Source organism: Cinclus cinclus, chromosome 2, assembly GCF_963662255.1.
Source record: "Cinclus cinclus chromosome 2, bCinCin1.1, whole genome shotgun sequence".
Lineage (NCBI taxonomy): Eukaryota > Metazoa > Chordata > Aves > Passeriformes > Cinclidae > Cinclus > Cinclus cinclus.
In genome coordinates, this window is record NC_085047.1 from 104,725,998 (window position 1) to 104,750,499 (window position 24,502).

General features: G+C 38.4%; 1 protein-coding gene and 1 non-coding gene across 3 annotated transcripts in view; both read left to right on the plus strand.

Moving 5' to 3' along the window:
* Window positions 1-24,502, plus strand: part of POLA1 (DNA polymerase alpha 1, catalytic subunit) — a 184,703-nt gene that overhangs the window by 9,156 nt on the left and 151,045 nt on the right. For both annotated transcript variants that reach the window (XM_062488096.1, XM_062488097.1), the window contains 16 exons: window positions 2,390-2,502; window positions 2,953-3,069; window positions 9,876-9,950; window positions 10,342-10,480; window positions 11,518-11,678; window positions 12,929-13,013; window positions 13,788-13,849; window positions 14,547-14,636; window positions 16,181-16,297; window positions 17,155-17,330; window positions 17,733-17,862; window positions 18,193-18,312; window positions 19,397-19,493; window positions 20,000-20,124; window positions 21,818-21,967; window positions 22,195-22,317. In XM_062488096.1, the coding sequence (XP_062344080.1) occupies window positions 2,390-2,502; window positions 2,953-3,069; window positions 9,876-9,950; window positions 10,342-10,480; window positions 11,518-11,678; window positions 12,929-13,013; window positions 13,788-13,849; window positions 14,547-14,636; window positions 16,181-16,297; window positions 17,155-17,330; window positions 17,733-17,862; window positions 18,193-18,312; window positions 19,397-19,493; window positions 20,000-20,124; window positions 21,818-21,967; window positions 22,195-22,317 (1,880 nt within the window). The remainder of the gene's footprint in view (window positions 1-2,389; window positions 2,503-2,952; window positions 3,070-9,875; window positions 9,951-10,341; window positions 10,481-11,517; window positions 11,679-12,928; window positions 13,014-13,787; window positions 13,850-14,546; window positions 14,637-16,180; window positions 16,298-17,154; window positions 17,331-17,732; window positions 17,863-18,192; window positions 18,313-19,396; window positions 19,494-19,999; window positions 20,125-21,817; window positions 21,968-22,194; window positions 22,318-24,502) is intronic.
* Window positions 19,708-19,838, plus strand: LOC134041475 (small Cajal body-specific RNA 24). Its single transcript, XR_009933017.1, has one exon. It is a non-coding gene; the product is annotated as a small Cajal body-specific RNA 24 (non-coding RNA).

Here is a 24,502-nt window from a genome sequence, read left to right on the forward strand (position 1 = left end):
ATTATGAAAAGATTTCTGTTCCTCGCATGCAAGGAGTGTTCTTTTCTCATTATGACTTTTTCAGGATTGAATAATAAAGACTGCACCTGTTTTCAATTAGTAATGTAGAAGGGAAAATTTTGATATTGCTTTTTGTTTAACATGTTCATGATCTTTGTTTATGCCTCATTTGCTGTGATGTCAAATGCATTGCCTGAAGAGTAAATACTATAGCATAATCATTAGACTCTTTCAAACTTAATGATTTTTTGGAGGCTTTCTTTTCATAATTCTCTTTATGATCTTAGGCAGAGAACTTGGGAATTGTGATCCTATTAACATTTTAAAGAAATAACGAATAAAACCTGCCCTTATTTTTTTGCCCTCTGCAAGATGTTTTCCCTGTGTCTTGACTTTGCTTACCTTTTGATTCATTTAATAGCATGCTTTTTCTTTTCACAGGCTCTGATTTATAAGCTTTATTCATATTTTTTCTTTATTTATTCTTTCCTTGGTTTTGCAGGGGATAGGGCCCGATATCTCAGTTGATTTTTTTCTTTGTTTTCCTTTTTTTTTTTTTTTTTTTGGTTTTGTTTTTTGTTGTTTTGTTTTGTTTTTCCATGGAATGTCTCTGAAAACTCTTTGAAGTTAGTTCTGCTTTTACTGTCTGTGGGGGTGGTAGTGTGTGTCAGTGTTCAACTGGATAATCTCAAAAGGTTCCTACTTTGCTTCGATTCTAAATTAATCTGACTCTGTGATGTCTGGTTATTAAGACCACTTATCTGTCTGTGCTAGGGTTGATAGAAGTTTGTCTTTGCAATCCAGGCAGCTTTTTACCTTCTCTTTGACTGGCTCATTTATGCTTCTTTCTACCTCCCCTGCTTATATGTACTCTTCTGACAGATTAACTACTCCATGCTCTTTAATATTTCCAGCTGTTCAAGCAGTCAGCTGCTGTTTTGTGGTCTCACAGTTTCATCTTTCTGTATGATACAAACCTATCTTAGGTGGGGCTTTTTTTACCCCTTAACAAAAAAGTAAAAGATTGCTGGGGACAAGAACCTCATCTTCCCTGTCACTTAGATCTGCAATTGGAGCTCTTTCTCGATACTTCTATTCAAACTGTCTAAATCTTCAAGATTACTTCTGTATTAAAATTTCTTAAAATACTTTGTGCAGCTGAAACTTGTATCCTTGCTCTTATCATCTTCAAAACTGCTGCATTCTCTGTCCTTGACAAAAGTAGTCTTGTTCACATCTATTCCAAGCACTCAGAAAATGATTTTTCTTAGACTGTCAGTTTGACTTTGTCATCCATTGTCATCCATCTTAGTGCATCTTTACTGATTTATCTTTGATCTAATGGAGTAAGAAAGGTGCCTTTATGTCTGATAGATCTCCTGGCAAAGATAAATTATAGTTCTTAACCAAGGACTTGTTTGTGCATTGCCAGGCCAAGGAGAAATGCAGATTCCAAAATCTTCTATGCATGAAACCCTGTTTCTGAGACAGATTATTTGGAGCTTGAAGGGAACCTGGTAAAGTCAGGTTTGAGTTGTACTTGGAAGTTTTTTGAACTTGTAATTTGCAAATTGAAAGTCGGGTGGCTTGATACTATGTTATCTTGAAGTTCCATGTAATTTGATTAGCAGTTTGCAGCATTTTGTGTTATTGCCAAGTTCTCTGGGCTCAATGTCAATGTAATGACATTGTCGACAGTCAGTTGCCACTCGTCCTGCTCTGTATAATCTTTCTGAGTGTCTCCCTTGGTTGCAACTGCTATCTTGGCACTCAGGATTCCTAGCAATGTCATGCACCTTTTGGTGTCCTCATTTGTTAAAAGTAGTCACTTAAAAGCTGATCAGCTTCTAGTTGTTGTCTTCGGGGTGTGTTTCTACAGATTTTATTGTTAATAGAGTCTTGATGTCACAGTACTGAAGTGTAGGGGAAAGGAGTTAATTATACTGGTCTAGCTGAAGAGTAAAAAACTGTAGGTAGCAAATGTTAGAGGAGTGATTGACAGCATAGGCATTCTGATAATCTTCAGCTTTCACTGACATCTCTCTCCTTCCTCCCTCTCTCCAGGGATTATCAAACTAATATAGGCAGCAATGAATATCAGAACAGAATTTTGAGGCTGGCTGTGTAATGCCATTTTGAATTTTACATACCAGGTGTTACTATAGCAATGGAGGTAGAGACATGAAGAATGGTAACAGGTGTCTGCTTGTAAAACTGGTGTTCAGAATGGTTTAGAATGTGCTGATACATTGAAAAGATTTGTTGTTCAAGGACCTAACACAGAAATGGTTGTGTTTGAATGCAAGAATACATTTTAAGCTGCTTCAGGCAAGATTAGAAATGATTAATTTTAAACTTGCATATTGAATTCTTTGCCGTTACCCCTTAGGTGTGGTATTTCTGTTTGGCAAAGTTTGGATTGAATCTGCAACCACCTATGTCAGCTGTTGTGTGACAGTGAAAAATATTGAGAGAACTGTTTATCTGCTGCCACGTGAAACAGTAAGTGTGACTTTTAAGCACGTCAGACATAAGTACCTTTCAGTCTGCTTATGGCAGGTTATGAGTTTAGCAGTGTGTTTATGGAAGCTGCTGGAAGTCAGTGTTGCCTGATGTAGGTGACAAAGTTAAAGACAATGTGTACACAATATATCACATGTGAGCTGCAGAGTAGAGCCCTGTGACTTCCCCTGACCCTAACTAGCAACTGCAGAAAAATTTTTACCCTTAGACTTGCTGCTTAGCAAATAAAGTGGTCGTGAAGTATTACTAGAAAACGTAGTGCTTTTTAATCATTGTTTCAAGTAATATTTTCTAAATTTGGGATTTCTTGGCTGATTGCATTTTAGTTTTTCCTAAAAGAAGAGATTCATAATAGCAAAGTAAAATTCAACTTACTGTCAGTCTGTTGGCATTCTTGTTAATTTGTAAAACCTCACTTCTGTTTTTGAGGAAATTGACCTTTCTACTGGTAAAGAGATGGAGACTCCAGTAACTATAATGAGTGTATTCAAGGAATTTAATGACAGCATTTCACCAAAGTACAAGATCATGAAGTTCAAATCGAAGGTTTGTTTGCAAGCATCCTATTTGGTCATTTTCTGTTGTTCTGATTTGTGAGGTGGGAAGGCTGTTGAAACACTGTGCAGGGAGGGAGGTTGTGCCAAAACACCAATACATAACTCCTGACAGGTGTAAATGTACCTGCTGGTGAAAACCATCCAAAACAGCTGTATTCCTTTAAGAATGGTAAATCTGCAACGTGGTTGTTCCACCAGCACCTTAAACAATGCTTTTGTAAATACTCATTAGCTTCTTTAAAACTGGGTTGTGTCAGACTGGCTTGCTGACTTGTTTTTGGGACTGCAGAACAGATACAAGTTCTGATACCTAAAGCCTTAGTATCAGCTTATGCTGTCAGAGTTTGAAATAGGATTGTGTTGTTCAGCAGATAAGTCTGTACTCTGGGATTAGACTGTCTTTGCATTTGACCAGATATCTTATTGAACTTTCTCTTGGCATGTCTCATCCTTCTTCTCGCCTTTGCAGATTTATCTTTTTAGCGTGCATGCTGTTCAGAGTGTGGATTGTCATAGTGTGGCTATGCAGGAGGTAACAAGTGAGGACTGTCATTCAGTCTTGAAAGCTGTTCTGTGCTTAGAGTTATGGGCAATAGTCTTAAAATTGTTACTTGGCTGTGTTCTGTTTGCTCAACAAATCGTTAAAATGACATTGGAAAAACAAAATATTGCTGTAATGGCAACTTTGCACATAAATTAATATAATACTAGTCATGAGTCTTTGGGAAAAGAGCTGATACTGCTGATAATGTTGCAGATTTGGACTGAATTAGTTTGCTGGTGTCAGAGCTTTATTGTCCATTTACATAGAGCCTTTGTCTTTTACAGGAGAGGGTGGAGGTGGGAAGCTTGAGTGGGGAAATGTGGCAAACATTCAAGTTAGGGGAAAAATCTGTTCTGAATGAAGTGCTCAGAAAAGTCTATATTTCTTGAAATAACATGTCATTAATCTGGCAAAGCTGGTTTTCATTAGCTGTAACTTTCCCCGTCCTGGCAATCCTATGATTTTACATTCCTGAATAGTTAATCATTAGCGAGTGAGATGGCAAGTAAATATGCAGGGAGAATGGAATTTTACAGCATGCAAATGAGGGAAAATAAAAACAGTTTGTGTGGTAGTTCAGGTTGGAAAGATTCTCTGGAGGTCATCTCATTCAAAGCTAGCTAGAGTAATTCTGGAAGTTTAAGTTGTTAAAGTGAAAATGTGAGCCGTGTTTCTCAAATAGCAAAGTCATGTGAGATACGACAACTTTTCAGCAACTTGTACCTTAGTGTGTTATTTACAGAGTTCAGGGAAAATGGATGTGACATTAGTACTTTGTAAGACTTTTTTTTATTTTTTTTTTGCTCTATCTTATTTTATTTCTCAAAACTTTGATGTAAATTTAGGTTTTTCAGTTTTCAGAGTTATTTCTGATGGATAGTTGATTATGATGTAATTACATGTGGGATCAGGGATAAATATACTCGGAAAGGAGTAAATTGAACAACATATAAAACACAAGTTGCTGATAGCTCAGTGTTCAAAAATCCTTTCAAGAATGAGGGGGAGAACTCAAAGAAAAACAATTTTTCATTAAAAGAGGATGAAAACACTTCTGCTCTAGAAAGTAAAGAGGGAGAAAGGTCTCCAAAAAGATGCAGATCTGCTTACAGAATCTCGGGAAACCTCCATCTTTTCCATGATGTGCCAAGTAAGAGTAATGTGAATGAGGTAATAGAGTAATGTAGTTGAATGTTCAAAGATGGCTCTTAAAATTCAAGGTAAAGCCTGTCAAATTTTTACTGAGCTTACACAGAACTCAGGGCAAAAGATCCAACAGTCTTGTCTGGGTATATGGCAACAGTACTTGTGGTGTCATTGGATGTAACAGGAGTAGGGAAGTGGGAGCACAAAGACACAGTTGAGATTTTTCCTTAAATATTATAACACTTGGTCACTGTCATGAGGAAAGATGAACTCAAGTGACTGCAGGTACAAAAGATGGCAGTTGGAAGGATGAGACAAAAAGAGAATCAGTTAGAACAGAGATGGCTGTGAAAGAGCTTTAATTTTTTTAGCTAGTAAAGTGAAGAGTAATGATAACACCTGTTTGCTGTCTAGAAACATTAAAAGGGAATGAGCAGCAAGAGAGCTATTTAAAGGGTGGTTTTAGCAAAATAGTGAATTTGTAGTTTTTAGTTCATGAATAAATTAGGCAGGATAGTTGGTGCAGGGAAGCTCTGAAATAACCTACCAGAATTGTTTCTGAACAATAAGATTTCAAATTATGTTGAATTCTTAAACAGAGTTTCATTAAAAGGATAAAAGCTATCCAGCTTTATTTTGCTTGTATAAGTTCCTCCTAATTTTGATAGCTACTGCATACTGGGAAGGTTTAATGAGAACTGGAGATAGTAAGAAGGTATGGCAGTAGTAATATGGGAGGTAGGAGAAAAGCCAAAGATAGTATTACAATAACTCAGGTATTTCAGATTACACAAAACTGACTATGAACAAGTGGCACCAAATCTGGCCAAATCTCTGCAGCAGGGAGGCTTTGTGCTTTCTTCAAGGTAATTGTAGAAATAATGGGGTTGCCCCATTACTGTGCCCTCCTTTTCTTCTGTTCCTCCCTGAGACACCTGAATTTGCCTGGTTATATACCTGGGTCTGTTTATCACAAGGAGTCATCAACCTCCTTTTCATGCTACTCAAACCACCAGAGGCAATGTGTTGTTACACAGCCCGTGCATCTGGGTGTCCATTGGGATTTGCAGGGCTCTCAAATGGAAGTGGTTTGTGGCACTCACCTAAAGGAATGCTCCAAAGAAGTGATCTTTACCCAGTTGTGACTCTGTGTGGTAAAGAGCTAATGTGCTTTAGATTTCCCCTGCTCTGTGATGTGCAGCAGCGGTTCAGTGCTGTGTTGTTAAGGGTTGGTGTTTTGAAAGATTTCAAACTAATGGCTGTGTTGCTCAGGTCACAAGACTTGTGAGCAATGCATTGAGTAACATGAAGTCTTGGTGTTTGCATAGTACTATGAAACTGAAAACCACTCTTCTTCCATCAGTAGCTGGAAGTCAGGAAGGTTACTGACATCCCTGCCATGCACCCAGAGTTCTTTTATTCAGAATATCCCTTTTTGTGATGATGTGGAGACAATGAGACAGGTTGTTCTGTGTGCATCTTTGCCTTGCCAGCACCCAACTTTGTCCCTTTGAACACACTTAAGCCATATCATTTCCTGCTGCACCTGCTGCTAATTGTAGCCTCAATGGGTTGCACTGCTGCCAAGTTAGCAAGTCTTCACAAATCAATTTGAAAGCAGCCTTACTCCACTTAGGAACTTAGCAGCTAATCACTGCTGCTCATTTCTGCTCTCTGAAGGGCCACTTGAAGGGCAGATTATTCTGCAGCAAGCATTCATTCACTGAGTTATGACCAGACGCTCCTGTAATTGAGCTGAGCTCTGTGGAATAACACAGATGAAACACTACAGCAGACTATTTTTATACTATATTCATCTTTCATTTGCAACAAGAACTTGTTTGAAGCCTGAGAAGTTATTTTTTAAATTAAAAAAAAGAGCAGGGGGAGCACCAGTGGTATGTGCTAAAAGCTGTGCATTGCCATCTCTTACGTTACAGATCTGTTCTCCTGTTAGGTGGCTCAGCAGTTCAGATCTACATTTGCATGGTAATTTGCAATGCTGATCTGGCTTCATAGCGATGCTCTTCTATCAAGTTATGTTGCACTTCTGTTTCCATGAAACTGTTGGTGCCATAGTAGTTTCTGGATTTGTCTGCTTCCTATTTATAGCAGAGGCCCCTCTCCTCTCCTGCCTGGGCTTTGCAGCTTTAAAACTGCAGTAGTACATGAAGTACCAAGCTTAACTTGCCTCTTGTAGCACCCTGAGGGAACTACTGCTGATGCTATTAATTTAAGGAAAAAAGCCCTAGTCATCCAACCCCCAAACCAAATAACTTCAGTTTTGCCTAACTGCATGTATTTTGTTAATTTGTAAATTTTATTCCCATTTTTGGTGATTTTGTGTTTTCTTACTAGACTTCCTCTAGTGGCATATTATGCTGAATCTTGTGTATAAAGTGGTGAACACAGTGCACTATCCAGTGAGAAATATGATTTTTAATTTAAGGTGCCTCTAGGAATTCCCATTGTAAATACCTCTGTAATTCCTGCTAGCATAGTGATGGCATAATATAATAACAATAGTATGTAACAGTGGTGCAGATTGTTTGTAAAGAGGGCAGAACACATGTATGACATGGTAGAGCATGTCATTTCAGCAGGTGCCAGAGCACTGTTGCACAGGATATTGTTATAATTTAGAAAATGAAGGTAGTTATTCTTGGAAACTGACAAGCTGTGTTGTAGAAAATTGTTACTGTTCTTGAAGAAAGCAGAAGTGATACTTAACTTTCAATAGAGTTGTACTGAACTTCAGACTTCAGTTGTCTTGGTTAGAGATACATAAACAAACTTGGCTACTTTCTAGTAAAACCTAAGTCACTTAAAATGAAAAATACAGTAGTGCCACAGAAATGATCTGCTGTAAGCATGTGATAAAAGCTGGCAGATGGTTGGGAAATCATGCCTCTCCTCTCTGAAGTGCTGTTACACAAAAACCTGCAGTGTAAAGGGAGGAGTTCTGTGCAGTTACAGGGATACAATCTGGCTGTGATCATAGACATGTGGTAGGATAGGATATGGTTAAGAGAGGCTGGGATAGCAGGGAGGGGGAAGCCCTTTTGTGTATCAGAGCAATGGGAATGCATGGAGACCTGCCTGAAGGTGGGCAGAGTTGGTCAGGATTAGAGGATGGACTAGTGGAAGGGGCATTGTGGTGGAGAAAGGAAAGCCAAATCCCACCTGGAGTTTGGTCTGGTGCAGGAGACAGACCTGTAGGAAAGGCTGCTGTAGGTACAGGCAGGCTAAGAGAAGATTGCTGCTGACAGGGATGTGGTGACAGAGGTCCTGGAATAAGCTGTGACACCTCATGTCTTCACCTTGATCTTTACTGCTTCATCCAGCCTTTAGTAATCTCTGATGCCCAAGAGACCAGAAGGAAAGCCTGAAGCAAAGAATGCTTGTCCTCAGAGGAGGAGGATCAGGTTAGGGCACATTGAAACAAATTGGACAGATTTGTTTGTGGGATCTGATGGGATGCAACCCTGTGTGCAGAGGGAGCTGGCCAATGTCAGAAGGTGCTTGGGAGTGTTTGGTGTTGATTCACAGAGGGAAAATGATACTTCACCACACTGGTAGCCTTCTAGGAAGAGATGGAGTGGTTTGGTGGACAAGAGGAAAGCAGTGACTTGTTTATCTTGACTTCAGTAAGGCTTTCAATGCTGCCTACCATAGCATCGTCACAGACAAACTGATGGAGTGGGGGCTAGTGAAGTGGGCAGAGGGGTGGGCTGATAACCAGCTGCCCTGCTGGGCTCAGTGTTGTGGTCACTGGCACAAAATCCTGGTGGAGGCTGGTTCCTAGGAATGCCCCCCAAGGGTTGATACTGGATCCAGTCCTGCTGAGCATCCTGTTAATGATTTGGATGGGATGGTTGCACAGAGCATACACACAGCAAGTCTGCAGACAGTACAAACCCAGGAGAGGCTGATATACCAGATGGATGTGCTGTCAAAGGAATTTCAACAGGCTGGATATATCTTAGGACCTACAGGAATCCCATCAAATAAAAAAAAGAGGAAATGATCCTGTATGAAGACTGGAATAACCTCAGGTGCTAGTAGATGATGGTGGCTGTCTGGAAAGCAGCCTTGGAGGGAAGGACCTGTTCATCTTGGTACACATGAGGTTGGATAAGAGCCACCATGTACCCTTGGGGAAAAGACTGCCATGGGCTGCCAGGAAGTGTCAAGAGTTGTTTCATTCTCCTTTGCAGCCCTGGTGAGCACCAGTGGAGTGCTGTGTTCAGCTGAGCACCTCTGTGTGAGGAATAATGTGTGCTACTGGAACAAATCCAGAACAGGACCACAAAGATAATTACAGGGCCTGGAGCATCTGTCATGAGCAAACTAGGACTGCTCAGCCTGCAGAAGAGAGGGTTCAGGGGCGAGGCTTTGGCAGTGCAAATCCGTTAATTGTTTATAAACGTTTGATGAGCATAGTAAAGGTGACTCTGGCAGACTTCTTGCTGGTGCCCAGTGGAGGGCAAGAGCAACAGATACCATTTGAAACACAGGAAATTTATCAGAATGTGAACGGCTGCTTTACTGTAAGGGAGATCAAGCACTGACAGAGGTTGCCTAGAGAGGCTGTGGAGTCTCCATCCTTGGGGATATTCATATCTGGCTGGAGAGAGCCCTGAACAACCCACTGTGCTTGACTCAGCTCTGAGCAGGCAGCTGGACTAGAAAATGCCTGGAGATCACTTTCCGTCTCAGCCATTTTGGGATTATGCAGTTATCTGCAGCCACCAATTCTCATGACTGTGTCTGAAACCTGTGAATTTTAAGAATATTTCTGAGTTTGCCTAACTACTAGGTGTTTTTGTTTGTTTTTTTTTTTGTTAGTGGTTAGTATACTTGCAAGTCAATTCTGTAGAAACTCTTTATGCTAAGAAAATATCTAGAGATTAAAAACAGGCTCTAAAATATTCTTACTATGTACAGCTGGTTATAATAAGTTGCAGAATTGATAATACATGATTAAGCCCATTGAGACTTGAAATGTGTGTTTTGCTTGGCCTTTTTTTCTTTAGCTTTCTTATTGGTCAGAATGAATATTCAATTGGGAGATACTGAAAACATAATACCTTTATTTTATATAGAAAGTGGAAAAGTACTATGCTTTTGAGATTCCGGATGTACCAGCAAAATCTGAATACCTAGAAGTTAAATATTCGGTGAGTATAATTAATCTGATAAAATACCATAACTTGTTTTTTTTTTTTTTTTTTTTTTTTTTTTTTTTTTTTTTTTTTTTTTTTGTCTGATTAAGTTTAAAATGTGAGCAGTTTCTGTATTAAAATGGTCATTGAACATTGTAGTCTTGGCTGATGTATCCAGTGTGGATGTAGAACTTCAGTGTGTTTTTTACATTACTATCCTGATTAAGTGGAGTCTATAGTGTGATTTCCTCAATTACTGTAAGGTATTATGGGTTAGGGCTTTGCTTGTGGGGAATGACAGTGATTTCAGTACTGTGCAGTTTTGTTAAAGTGCTGTCTGAATATGGTGTGTCAGCCTTGAAGACTTTTGTAGGGTGAAATCACTCACTGCTCTGTTATTTGTTAGGCTGAATGCCCTCGGCTTCCCCAAGATCTGAAGGGACAAACATTCTCACATGTCTTTGGAACCAACACCTCTAGCCTGGAACTTCTCTTGATGAATCAGAAGATCAAAGGACCCTGCTGGCTGGAAATAAAAAATCCACGTATGGTTTGCATGTGAAATACCTGGTTACTAGGAAACACATAGACTGGGGGGAGAAGAGAAATTTAAATTGGATGGATGAATTATTTTGTACATTAACCTTGCAACTTACTGGTTTAATTTTCATTATCTAGTACAAATTGTAACTTACTCTTCCTTTTTTGGAGTGCCTGACCATATAAAGCTGTGTACTGTGCAGGTGAGATACTAACTTTTAATGCCTGTGAGAGGGAACTGCAGTGCCTAGCAGCTGCTGTTAGATATATACCCTAATGCTGTGTATACAGAACTAAACTTACTTAGCTTGAAAATGACTCATCTTTCTGCTCTTGATAACTTAAGATTTGTTTTTTTTTCTGCAAATATATATTTTAAGAACAAACAGCTGCTAGATAGGGTTTTTTTTGTTTGTGAATTAGCTTTTTATTTATTTTTTTCCTGACACATGGAAAAGTTTGTGGTGTGGAGCTGTTTTAGCTTTAAATCTTTTCTGCCTCATGAGTGGTGTGCAGCACGTACACGTGGTCATGCTGCTTTATTTTGGCTTGGTAAGAGCTGTTTATTCAACGTGTGCTGCATATTCCCATGGACATAGAGATGTTGATCGTGGCAGACAAAAGCTGCATCTATTACTGCAGTCTTCTTGGGGCACTTCCAGTGTAGGACTGACTGTGTGAATGCTCACACCAGGGGGGTTCTCCACTTCAGCAGCTGGCTCAGTCACTGACAGGGCTGATAACCAGTATGACTGGCTAATGTATGTATGTGTGTGGCTCTTTGTAAAGCTTCCTGAAGTATGTTTTGGGTTATGCAGAGCATGATCCAAATCTTGGCTTTCTCACTTGGTGTTGAAGAGCTCCTGCTGACTGGCAAGTCAGAGCCCAGGGAGTTGCCAAAAATTGGGCAGGATTAGTGTGGGTCTTGGACTGTCCCACCAGGGCAAAACATTTAAAGAATGTGCTCTGTGCATCAGTGGCATCAGGGAAGCCTTGTCTATGACTCCCAGAAAAATGGAGGTGGTTTGTGTTGTTTCCTCAGAGCCTTCAAATCAGCCGGTCAGCTGGTGTAAAGTGGAGGCTGTGGCCATGAAGCCTGCCTTAGTGAATGTGGTTAAAGATCTTTCTCCTCCTCCTCCTCCTCTGGTGGTCATGTCCTTCAGCATGAAGACCATTCAGAACCCAAAGACTCACCAGAATGAAGTGAGTAATCTGCTCTCATTTTGGTTTGGTCTTGTTCTTTGGCGTATGCTAAGTTTCCTAAGGCTTGGAAGAGCCTCGTAAAACATGTTTAAATATATTTACTGCTGCAAAGTTTCTCTGCTCTGTGCTTTTCAAAGAAATTTTACTGGGCTAGGGGACCTGCTTGCTGAGAATGTTTACTATGACAGTGGATCCTATGCAGGTTTTCAAGCCTTCTATTTTGTCTGTTGTGCCTCATAGTTATAAGTGAGACTGCCTCAGCACAGCTGTCAATGGATTAGTCTTAATTAATTAATTAATTAGGCTAGAGCTAATCATAGGACATCAGTAAAACGACCAGGCTTTTCTACTACTAAAACTAATTTTAAAATGAGAATTTGGTCTTCATCTTAGAGCACCTGCTAATCTGCTGCAAGATCTTTCCCCAGAAAGGAGGAGAGATGTAGATGGCGACTCTCAGTTGTGGACTGCAAACCACAGTGTTTACTTTAGGCACTGTTTTTTAACATTAACGCTCTAACTTTGGAAGAGATTTAGTATTCACAAATAGCATAGGTTAGTTGTTTCTGTCTCACTGAAGGCTAATAGGTTGGCAGATTTTTCAAGGAGAGTTATTCCTCCTGGTGAATTTAAGTTTTTTTTTGGTGAAAATGTGGAATATATGTAGCTTCTGGCCAAAGTAACAGGACATGCACAAGGTACCAACAAGACCCTGCTTGCCAAGATGCTTTAAAGCCTTTTCTGCTTTGTTTTCTGTTGGGTTTTCCTGATCAATGTCTGGGGAGGCAGGCCATCCTGCCAGCAAAGCAGTCAAAAGCATCATTAAAGCTACTGGCTTCCAAACACTAAACCTCTTGGCTTCTTGGCATTGTTGACTGCTTTCTTAGGGGCACTCCTTCCTGAGGCAAGGCTTCTCTGCTTAAATCTCTCCTGCATTCCATAGGGAATCCTTTACATTGTGGGGTCTGGTCAGATTCAGAACAGAAACTGATAAAATCTTCCAAAGTTCCTCTCAAGTTTATCATCATTTAGGGGCAAGTACTATTTTATTTTCCTTGAGGTCACTTGATAACTTTCCTCTTTTCAACTGTTTGTCATTGCAATTAATTTAAGAAAGATCTGTTGGAGAAACAAGAGAAAAGAGATGAGGAACTCTTAAAAAAGAAAAGAAGATGGAAGAAATGAGTATGGATAGTAAGCATGCTTATTTGTGCTTCTAAAGTTGTGTGCTCTATATCTCTTTAATGCAGGTTGTGGCTCTTGCAGCTCTGGTTCATCAGAAATTTCCTTTGGATAAGGCTCCACCTCAGCCTCCTTTTCAAACACACTTCTGTGGTATGTACTTGGAACAGTTTGAGTAGAAAAATAATTAATTTGGTGTTTTTTTCTTCTTTTGTTCTGTTTTGTTTTTTTTGGTTGTGTGGGGGTTATATTAAATTTATTTATTTAAATTTTGATTTCTTTCTGTCACTACAGCAATAATGGCCTAAAATAGAAAACTGACAAAATTTCAACTCCCAGACAGGCTTTTCTCCTCATTTTTAATTTCACTGGTTACTGACTGTTTATTGAAGACTTAATTAAAAAATTCTTAGTTTGAGATGATGCCAAGTAACCCTTCCTGCTCTATACAGTTGCCTGTAATTTTTACTGGTTTTACTCAACCTTTATATGCCCATTAATTTAGACCATTTATTCACTGTCACTTTAATTATTTTTCTGTTCAGCTCTTCTGAGTGGAATTATTTATCAACAAATTTTTTTAGGGACAAAAGTCTTGCGGCAGTGTCATTGCAGTAATAGCATCTAAACCTTGAGATTCAGGCCCAGACTGGAAGTGATGAGGTGTTGAGTGCTGGTGAGAGGAGGCTCTTGAGGAGCTGTGGCCCATAGTTTTAATGTCCAGTGATAACTTCAGATGTGACTGACTGGGATGGGTTAATGCTTTAGTAATTACTTAGTTGTCTTAAAGGCAGTGTTCACTTAAAGCTGGTGTTTGTGTTTCAGAATTAGAGATCAGTTTTCTCAGCTCACTTTGTTATGAGTGGGTGCTTGTGGGGAGGGTACAATTAGGAACTTGTATGTAAGTACAAATATCACTTTTTGCAGCTGTTTCCAAACCGAGTGATTGCATTTTTCCTTATGACTTCAAAGAAGCTGTTAAAAAGAAGGTAATTTCATTCTGTTACCCTTCTGGTTGCAGTACCTTATAGAATATGAATTTCATGGTGCTTTTGTTAAGTGGTGAAGAGAAATAGTTGAAGGAATGGAATGATTATTTAGTTATTTTTCCACTCTGCAAACTTAAATCAAGGTATTTATTCTGTGTTGCTTTTAAAAAAGTGGTGTGTGCTCTGTGTGATTCAGAACTGCTGTTAATTGTGCTCTTAAAGTAGACGGGGTGTTACACAGGAGAGTTGGAAAGATTTTGCAAAGAGGCTAAAATTGTGGTTAATTTTAATTATATCTGACTGGGAGAATTTGTATCGTCTTTTCTTGGAGAGTAAAGGCTGTCAAAATTTAGAAGATGTGCTGGAGATGAAAGAATAATAAAGTAACCTCTTTTTGTTTTTCCTCTACTTCTGTGTGATCTTAAAGTCTGTGAGTGAAGTGTGTATATGGAGCATTTTCCTGGTGTGCTTGGTTCTTAGGAGGCTCTTAAAATATCACTAGACACCTGCATTCAAAAACAGAATAGGAAAAAGCTTTCCAGTGTCTATGGGAATGAGAAAAAAAATCCTTGAATTACAGAAGGAAAAGCAGACCTCTGGTGCTTTGTTATTGTCTTGTAACTAGTAGGGGAGAGGACATGCTTCCATTTTAAACTTATTGGGTCATTGAAATCAGGTGCTCTCTTGCTCCTTTTAGAATGCTAAAATAGAAATTGCTGCAACAGAGAGAACACTGCTGGGATTTTTCCTTGCGAAGATTCACAAAATTGACCCAGATGTTGTTGTGGTGAGTAGTTCTGAGACTTTGAGAGTTAAATTAAAGCATATTGTCAGTTGGTCAGCTTTATTCTTTTTCTTTTGTCCCCTTATAGGCTTTTTAATGCTTGTCTTAGACTGCCTTATGAATTGAGTTTGCTTATGAGACAGCGGGTATATTTTGATACAAAGATGATATGGAATTTTCCCTGACAGCATTTTATACTTACTATTATTTCCCATAATAGCTAAAATAGGCAGTATTTTCACAATACCTGAAACAAATTAGTTTTTTTTTTCTTTACTCAGAAAAACAAAACAACAAAAACCGGATGATTTTCTAGAAAAATGGGAACTCTTGATATACTGAACATGCTGTTGCAGTTCAGATGCTCATACAATTTGTGTTTGTGCTGTAAATGAAAGTAATCATCTATACAAATCCACGAGATCAGAGCAAAGTTTTGCAATAAGCATTCTTATGTTTTCTACTGTTTTAGCAGCTGAGAATTTATTATAATTGCTAATTTTCTTTTTTTTTAAATGTGCAATTCTGACTTACACATAATAAAATTCTGACAATTTGAAGTTGGTTGTAAGTCTGAGGTTGATTACATACAGCTTGTTAGGTTGTATATATTTACCTAACTTATGTAGGTAGATACAAGTAATTAAGTTATGGGAATATTATGAAATGAATAGTCAATGCCTGATGTTTTCAGCTCACTGCAGCTGATATCCAGTGTTTGCCATATGACCTAAACTTCCTGGTGGCTATGGCAAGGAATCAGAAGAAACACTGCAGCCAGTGGCTTAAAATTGAAGATGCCAAGAGCAGGGATGTGAGCTCCTATCCAGAAAACAGCAGAGCTGTGTTAATGCAGTTTAATGTGCACCTGGTTTAATTAGTGCTGTTGAAATGCTGCTCCCGTTTCAAGGAGCTGCTTCTGTAGCACAGTCTTGCACTCCACAGAGGTACCTGCTGGAGTGGACCTGCAGTTCCTGGTGACTGGCTGGTGTTCCTCAGGGTAGCATTTTGCTTTCAGCTGAGGGTACAGACCAGTGTCATCAATGTACACTGTTTAAAATATTGCTGGAGTGCTTTGGTATGTAAATATTTCTTGCAAGGTATTCCTACCCAGATTTAGCAGCTGTTCATGTTATAGTATCAAAGGAAAAAAAGTCACAGTATTTTGATGCCACTATTGTGACTTCCACAGTTGGAGAGAAAGGGAATTACTCTTAGCTTCCGTTTATATGCTCTACAAAGAATGTTGTGGATTATTCTGGAAAGCTTTCGATCCTAATCTCTGGTATCAAAGCATGAATCTGTATTGTGTGTGCTATGAGCCAGTTATAGTGCTGATTTTGGTATTCTACTGAACAGCATTGTTAGTGTTAAGACTAATGAGCACTGTTGATGAACGTTCTCTTAGAAAGTGCTTTCTACAAGAGAGATAATGCCATCAATTAGTTGGAAAAAATCACAAAGGGCAAAGGAATATTGAGTGTGTGAAAGTAAGTCTTTCAATTTGCATTTGTTGTAACCTTTTTTGTTATTTTTTCTGCTTCAAGGGTCATAATATTTATGGGTTTGATCTGGAAGTGCTGCTTCAAAGAATTAATTTGTGCAAAGTCCCTCACTGGTCCAAGATAGGTCGACTGAGGAGGTCTAATATGCCAAAGCTTGGGGTAATAAGATTGCTTAAGTCTTTTCAGCCTCTTTATGTTGCATGTGATTAAAAATGAATTAGTTTTTCCGAGGAATTGTAAATGTGACACTGATGTATTTTGACTGTTGGTCGTGCTGAATTTTGTGGGTCCCAGATCAGAAATTATGAGTGTTTATATGACTTTTATTACAGTAGTAGGATAAACTGATTTTCAAGTTAGGCTAATTTAGTTTACTTACCTCAACTAGATGATAGTAATGACATATTAATTGCAATAGTCTTTACTGTAACCATCTTTGTCTGCTGTAACTGTAAAATGAGAAAAAGCAATTTGGATTGATGGGTGAATCATCCTTTAGAGAGCTGCTAAGCTCATAATTCTGTAGTTCTTACTACATATTTGTTCAGAGGACACAATGTGTGGAGCTTGGAGTATTGAAATGCTGAACATGGCTGTGTTCTTGTCCTTTCTAAATGCCAAGCTGGGTATTTTTGTGTGATTCTGTGACTTTTTCATCCTGCTGTTATTACAAAAAGTATCCTTGAAGTAAAGACAAAATCCACACCCAGGTTTTTGTTGTTACTATTCTAATGGCTGAAGGAAAAAATAGCATGATAGTTTAAGAGTTAAGATATAACTAGTAGTGAAAGTTATCTATTTCTTAGTATCTGCATACAGTGAAATTATACCATGGGTTCCTTTAGGGCATAATTATAATTCCTTGAGTATCAGTGGTATTTAATAGAGTACTTGACATGACTGACTTGACTACTGACTTGACTGAGTCCTGTAAACGTATATTGTGGGTAGATGTTTTTTGTTAATGTTTGTATGTTTCATTTCATTTGGGTTTTCTCTCCTTGTGTAATATGAAGGGCCGAGGAGGGTTTGCTGAAAGGAATGCTGCCTGCGGTCGAATGATCTGTGACGTAGAAATTTCTGCTAAAGAACTAATTCGCTGCAAAAGTTACCATTTGTCTGAACTGGTCCATCAGATTTTGAAAACAGAGAAGGTAACAATTCTGCCAGAGGAAATTCGAAATATGTACAGGTATGTTGCTTACTGGGGCTTTTAATCCTTCTCTGGAGAGCAGAGGGGCTGGTTCTCTGACATAAAGTTTTACTTCTGCTTACTTGATTTGTCATGAGGATGCTGATTTAGCATACTGGGACTTGAAAAGTTAAATACTGTCTTAGCATTATAATGTTTCAAGCTACTTGTGGTGGCTACTGGTGGCTTATTATGTATGAAGCAGATTGATTTTTAGTAACATTGGTGTAGGAGATGCAAGCCTGAGTTTTGGGGTAGATTTTCAATTACAGGAGCTTGCTGTAAAATTTCAGTCATGTGCTATGGGTACTGTGTGTTCCATACAGCACATAGGTCTAAACTCTACAGATTACAAAGGAGATTGATTTTTACTTTGCTAGGCCATGTTCCTTCTTTCCCTAGTGATTCTCCTCGCTTACTGTTCATGCTGGAAAACACCTGGATAGATGCCAAGTTCATTCTCCAGATCATGTGTGAGCTGAATGTTCTGCCACTGGCTCTTCAGATAACAAACATCTCTGGGAATATCATGGTACATTTTTATTACTTTCCACCCCTCTCCACTGTCCCCCCAGAACAGTTCCATGTTTTCTGGGTTTGATTTGCTGGTTTAATTTCTAAACGCTAATTTAGAATGCACAGTGCTGTAAATTTTTTGCTATGATGGGTAGGAGATTTCAATGTCCTAATCAAGTAATGTAAAACTTCCTTAAAAATATCACATTTGAGTTTTGGGCACAGTGATGATACAGAATAATAGTAATACTAGGTGAGGTTAATAGTTGGAGGACATTGCTTAGTCTGTTTTGCTGTCAGTGTTTTCTGTGCTTTGCTTTGAGTTCTCTTTTCACCCCCTCTTTAGTCGAGGACAATGATGGGCGGCCGATCTGAACGTAACGAGTTCCTGCTGCTTCATGCCTTTCATGAGAAGGATTACATTGTGCCTGACAAGCAAGTTTTCAAAAAGCCTCCACAGAAGCCGGTGGGTCCAGTTTCTCTCTTCCCAAGAATTTTTATTAAAAAAAAGGAAAAAAAAAATCTTCCATATTTGCATGTTGTTATTCTGTGGGAATATGAAGAACCCCAAACATAACTCAGATAGAACTTAATGGTATAGTGTATGCTTAATTAAAACACTGTTTTTGTGTGGAATTGATAATGAGAGTGGGACAGTGTAACAGCTTTTTCATTGCATCACAGATCTATGAAAACTCAGTTGTTTTGTTAGTTTAAAATTAAAATAAGCTAAGTACTTGTCTAGGTGGGGAAACAGTAAAGAAGATAATCTGTGTTGTTTAATATCTGCATTTATTCATTTTGATGAACAGTATTTCAGGAGAAATTTGTTACATGGATGAAATATCCAAAGGTATTTTAAAAATTCCTTTGTATAATACCAGTGTAAATAATAATTATAGAAATACCCATATGTTTGTTAATGAACCAATAAAAATTTCAGGTAGTGTTCATATTTCACTATATTTTGCTTTTTATTTTTTAAACAAGTTCAACAGCAAACTTTAAAGCAATAATTTATGTTGGTTGTATTGTTGCATCAAAGTAGCACTGGAGTTCTAAATTATTCAAAATAGAATTGAAGAATTGGGAGAATTCTTCTTATTACAACATAACAAATCCTAGAATATTCTTTAGGTCAGTAATAATGTTTTTATTTGTTTTATTCAAGCCCAGCCAAACTATTTGCAAAAACAGCATTTTAATTGGGCAACCATACCACTTCTGGGTCATGAGTTGATCTTTTTCTTAGTGTGGATTTTGCAGCCAGTTGGAAGAGGCATTCTGCTACCATGTTGAATGATGACCATACTTTAAGGTCTTTGTAATCTCTTGTTAGCAGTTTTTTCCTATCAGAGTTGCTTTGAATGCTGTTTTGACAAGTGGAGGGCTTTAGTAAGGATCGTGATGAGAACACTGTATTTTGCATATATTTTAAAACAAGTTTGACACTGGCTCCCAAATTTGTATTTGACTTGCCAAAAATAACTCCTCTAACATTACAGAAATCTTAGAGACTAGATAATGACTTTTTTAAATGCCATATGTAGGTGGATGAAGACGAAGATTTTGAAGATCAGAATAAATCAAAGATAGGGAAAAAGAAAGCAGCATATGCTGGGGGCTTAGTCTTGGATCCCAAAGTCGGTAAGATGTGGCAATTTTCTTTCTTCAGTGAAGTTAGAGGAAGGTAGGTTATATTAATACAGAGATATTAGAGTGGTGAATCTGTGTTTGTGGGTTTTTGGTGTGGTTGTGAGGGGAAGCTTGTTTCATACAATGAAATTCTCAATATTGATTTTGGCATTGCTTCTTTTGAGGAATTAGGAATTTTGAGGAATATTTATGTATAATTTTCTAATGGACACGTAAGTTTTCTTTCAGTTTCTCCTCTATGTGGGGAAAACTGTACAAGTGTCCTATAGTAACACAGAAGGTATCTGTTCAACTCTGGTGAGTTAATGGGGTTGGATCGTTCCACTTCTGACAGCTTTCTCTAAAGGGCAGTGGTGCATCTCAACAGCTGCTTAAAGGGATTTAGGTTATGGAAATGTGGTACAGTATATTACTGTCACTTAACTATTGTGTGGACTTGTATGAAGTCCTGTGGGAGACTTGAGTAATTATGACTTTTGTTTTAAACTCTGTTTTAGGTTTTTATGACAAGTTTATTTTGCTTCTCGACTTCAACAGCTTGTACCCATCGATTATTCAGGAGTTCAACATTTGCTTTACCACAGTGCAGCGACTGTCGTCAGAAGCACAGAAAAGGGCAGAGGTTTGTGTGCTTTAACTTGTGGCTTAAATTGCACTGTCTTAACTTCAGAGTGTTTTCTTTGAATCAGCTCTTTAAGAAGCTGTTCTTTTTCACTTGTTTTTTGTCCCCTCTCACACATAAAAAGTGATTCTTGTTTGAAGAAGTATCATATAAATTTGAGGGGTGGGACTCTTTTGAGTATTTTGTGTCTGTCACCTTCCTTTCTGTAGTACTCTTACAGAATCTTGTTCTCTCCCGTCTAATCTTGGTATCCTCATGAAACATTACTGAGGCTCTGTTACCCTTTTCAGCCACACATCCTCCCTAGCAATTTCATCCTAGCTTGACAGAGGCTTCCTGAAGTTAAGTTGCTGCGGAATTCATGCAAATATACCTGATGGAGTTAGGCAAAAGTCTCATGTTTTCTAGAGGAAACAATACGATTATGAGCTCAGGCCTTATTAGACATCTGAAAAATTATGTGTGTGACTTGGAAAGGGGATGTTGTGACTGTGTGAGCTGTGACACCAGCTTCACAAAAACTCATGCTGTTCAAACTATGTTAAACACAACTGAAAAACCTCATGAAGGTACAGTTGGATGCACTGTTTTATAAGCAGCTGTGTTGGCTCTGGCTTATCCATGGCTGGAGATTGTAATTTCCTCAGCTGTGCTGAAGCACTAGTTGTTGGAGCTGTGTTGTAAACTGAAGCATCGAGCTGGTCAAGTCTAAAGGTTGAACCAGAGGCTTTTATTTTTAACTAGTATCAGCTCACTGGGTGGAATTAGTTAGTCCTGTAGCAACTGCAACATGAGCACAGTAGCAGAAATGAGGAGACAAGTATGTGGAGATATGTCAGTAAGTTCCTTCAAGCTGTCTTTGGATTTTCTCTGCTTCCTGAAGTGTGCTTCAACCTGAAGCAGCTAATTTTGATTTCTCTTGCTGTATGATGTTTAATCAGGCTTTGGAGTAATTTCTTGTTACACTCAGACTGCTTTACTAAACTTGCCAACCTTGCCGTGTCTGTATTGCCCTTTGTACATTTCTGTCACTTTCATTGTGCTTGAAATACCTTTCCATTGTTGCTGATCAACCATTTCTTCAGTCACGCTAAGGTGGTGTCCTTTCTGCTACAGTTGTTTTGCCATAATCAAGAGTTGCTTGGGGTGGAGTTTTTCTTCTACTGCTGTACTCCATTTCACTTTTGTCAGTTGTAATTCTGAGTATCAGTTCCACAGAGCATGTGCTCCTTTTGACAGGTCTGAACACCAAAAGTACTTATGTAATGATAAAAAAGGATGGATTTTGCAGCACAGAAAGAATTGCTGTGTGTGTGCTTTTCTTTAAATTTTTGTATTTATCTATATATACCTAAGAGTGAGATTGTGTGTTATTTATCTGGATATATATGTATGTGCATAAATATATAACACACACATTGATAAAAAATAAAAATCTTCCTGCTACTGGTCCATGCCTTGTGTTTCTCCAACAGTGAAACAGACTTTGCTGTCCCCCAGCAGGGGCAAAGTAATACAGTTCAACACTGCAAAAAAACCTCTCGTGCTTGTTCTGAGCTGTGCTTTGGGTGCTCTGCAGGAATTGGCACAAGCTGTATGGTTTCGGGTTTTTTTTCTACCCCCAAGCTTTTCACTTAATGCCTTAAAATCTAATCTTCAAGCAATAAAATAAGCAGTTGTGATCATTTCACAGGTTGAAGAAGAGGAAGAAATTCCGGAGCTTCCAGACCCATCTCTGGAAATGGGAATTTTACCTAAAGAAATCAGGAAACTGGTGGAGAGAAGACGCCAAGTTAAGCAGTTAATGAAACAGCCAGATTTAAATCCTGACCTCTATTTACAGGTGTGTTTCACAGAACTCCTTTGATTTTTCCTCCTCTCCCCTTAAGTGCCCTGATCAGCCTTGTAGAATAGGGATGATTAGTAGTGAGCAGTGATTGTAATGTGCTTTATTTGTAGCCCATCACTGCTGCAGATTGTATAAAAAAGCTGTGAATGTAATTGTGAACATTAAGTTCTGTTCCCTGATGGCTGTGGTTGGATTACTTTTCTGGTTGTGTTTCTTTTCAGTATGATATCAGACAGAAAGCTTTGAAACTCACTGCTAACAGCATGTATGGCTGCCTGGGATTTTCCTACAGCAGATTCTATGCCAAGCCTTTGGCTGCTTTGGTGACACATAAAGGGAGAGAGGTAAGTCATTAAATAGATTATGCACACATTTAAGAAGGCTGAATTTAAGACACCTACTTTTTTTTTGTTTATTGAATTCAAGAATGGTTTTGTTCTTGAACCTGCTTTTGGTTTCAGAAATAAAGTTTATCTTTCTTGTACTGTGAAACTATTTGGTTTCAATAGGCCAGATTGTGGTGACAACAGAAAAAAAAACAAACAAGGCTGTTTTCATATTTTTCATTAATTTCCAGTTCTGCTTGATGGATTTGGTGGTGTGCTTCAGCTTTGGATGAGCTTGCTTGTAAGCAGACTGTCCTGTGGCCTGATATGACTCCCTGAAACCCAAAAGTTTGTGATAGGGCTAATTAATCATGGAGGCAATGGGTTATATATCAGGGCTTATTTTTGGAAACTGTTTGTTCCTTAGAATAAAGTTTCTTATTAGCCTCAGATTTTATTTTAAGAGTTGCACTTGACTTTATAGGCAAAATTACTCTTGGTATTGGTTAGGATGGTAGCTCAATACAGACCACATTGGTTTTGTGCCTGTGGGAAAAATAATCTTTAATGATCTAAAACATACCACTGATATACATTAATTATCTTAAAACATAATGATATGAGGTCCTTATGGAAGAGAATACCAAGCAGGAGTCTGCAAAGGTAGCAGGTACAGTTTTGTCAGAATGGCTGGTCAGCCTTTTTGGTTGATCACAGAGATAGATGAAGTCACATTCCTGCTGACAGGCTCATCCTCCCTGTGATGTGAGAGCACACCCACTTCACAATTCCCAGCTCAATTGCATGGGGGGGGGGTTTATTTCTAACACATCTTTGGTTTTAATTATCTTCCTATCTAAAGAATTCTCTAGAGAGCCCCAGATTTGCTGTCTTCCCAATTTATGTAAGCAGTTATGTTTAACCTTACACATCTGTTTAACTCAGAAATAGTTTCTCAGTTTGGTAACTGCAAATGTGCCATGCAGCCATGTGAATTCAGAAGTTAGTGTTTCCTTTAGTAAGGTATTGTGTTTGTTGATGTAAGATTCAACCTCATTGTCTATGAGGTTGGCATGCAAAGCAGCTGAGTGACACAGGTTTATATTTTCTAGTGGTATTTTAAAAGTAATTCTACTTTTTTCTTTGGGTTTTTTTTTTTAATGATCTCCATATGTCATATGGACCACCTGCCACAAACCTGGTATTCTATGGATACTTTAGCTTTTGGCCTCTGTTAAGATGGGGAAGTACTTTTTGTTTGCACATGGTGTTTATTCTCATTTGTTTGTAAAGTATCAGTTATGAGATAACTATGTGAAATTCTGGTGTTCCTGCTTTATGTTCCAGAGTGATGTAAACCAGAGAAATCCTAAATAGGTACTACAGAATGTGCTAGGGAGTGATTAGGGATGGTTTCTCTTACATAGTTGATCTTTGGTTGGAAAGGATTTCTTACCTTTTAAATTGTGGTGGTGCTGGACCCGTGCTGGCTTCTGTGAAGCCTTTGCATACATTGGAGTTTTTGCCACAGAAGATGGCATGAGGACACCTTATGGCTTTTTGTTTGTTTGTTTCTTGTTTGTTAGTTTTTTTTTTTTTTAGTTGTTTTTTAGAGTTGAATTACCTAATCTGGAAAAACAGTACTTTTCAATTTTTATATTAGTCTTTTTATTAATACATTTCCTCTTACCACTCAGTTCGAATATACAAGAAGTAAATGTTAAGTATCTGGAGGTTTGGGTGGGTTCTCTATGGGAAAAGGTTAATTAAAATGTAACTGTTATGGAAAATTTATGGTCTCAATTTAAATGGCCTTTTCTGATGATCTGCAATTAATGCCTTTTTTTTTTTTACTGTTGTCAAGGGCACCTGAGTAAATGCAGGTAGGCTTGTAGAAGTCTAAGTGGGAAAAATACTGTGTGGGTTGAAAACTGAACTTAATATTTGCACTAACACAATTACAGTTCAATCGTAAGTCTTAGCAGAATAATTGAAAGTGGGAAATACGTATTTCATGTTGAAGTTGTTATAGCTCATCCTAGCATTAAGTTGTAATGTAGCTGGGAATGAGTTTTGATGAGACCTGTAAATTGATGCTTTTCAACTGTGTGACTGACAACCTCTCCACTGAGGCTGTGGGAAGATTAATGCACCTGATGCCAAGTACTGAGTACCACCTCTCCTGGACTCTTAACTTCTCTCT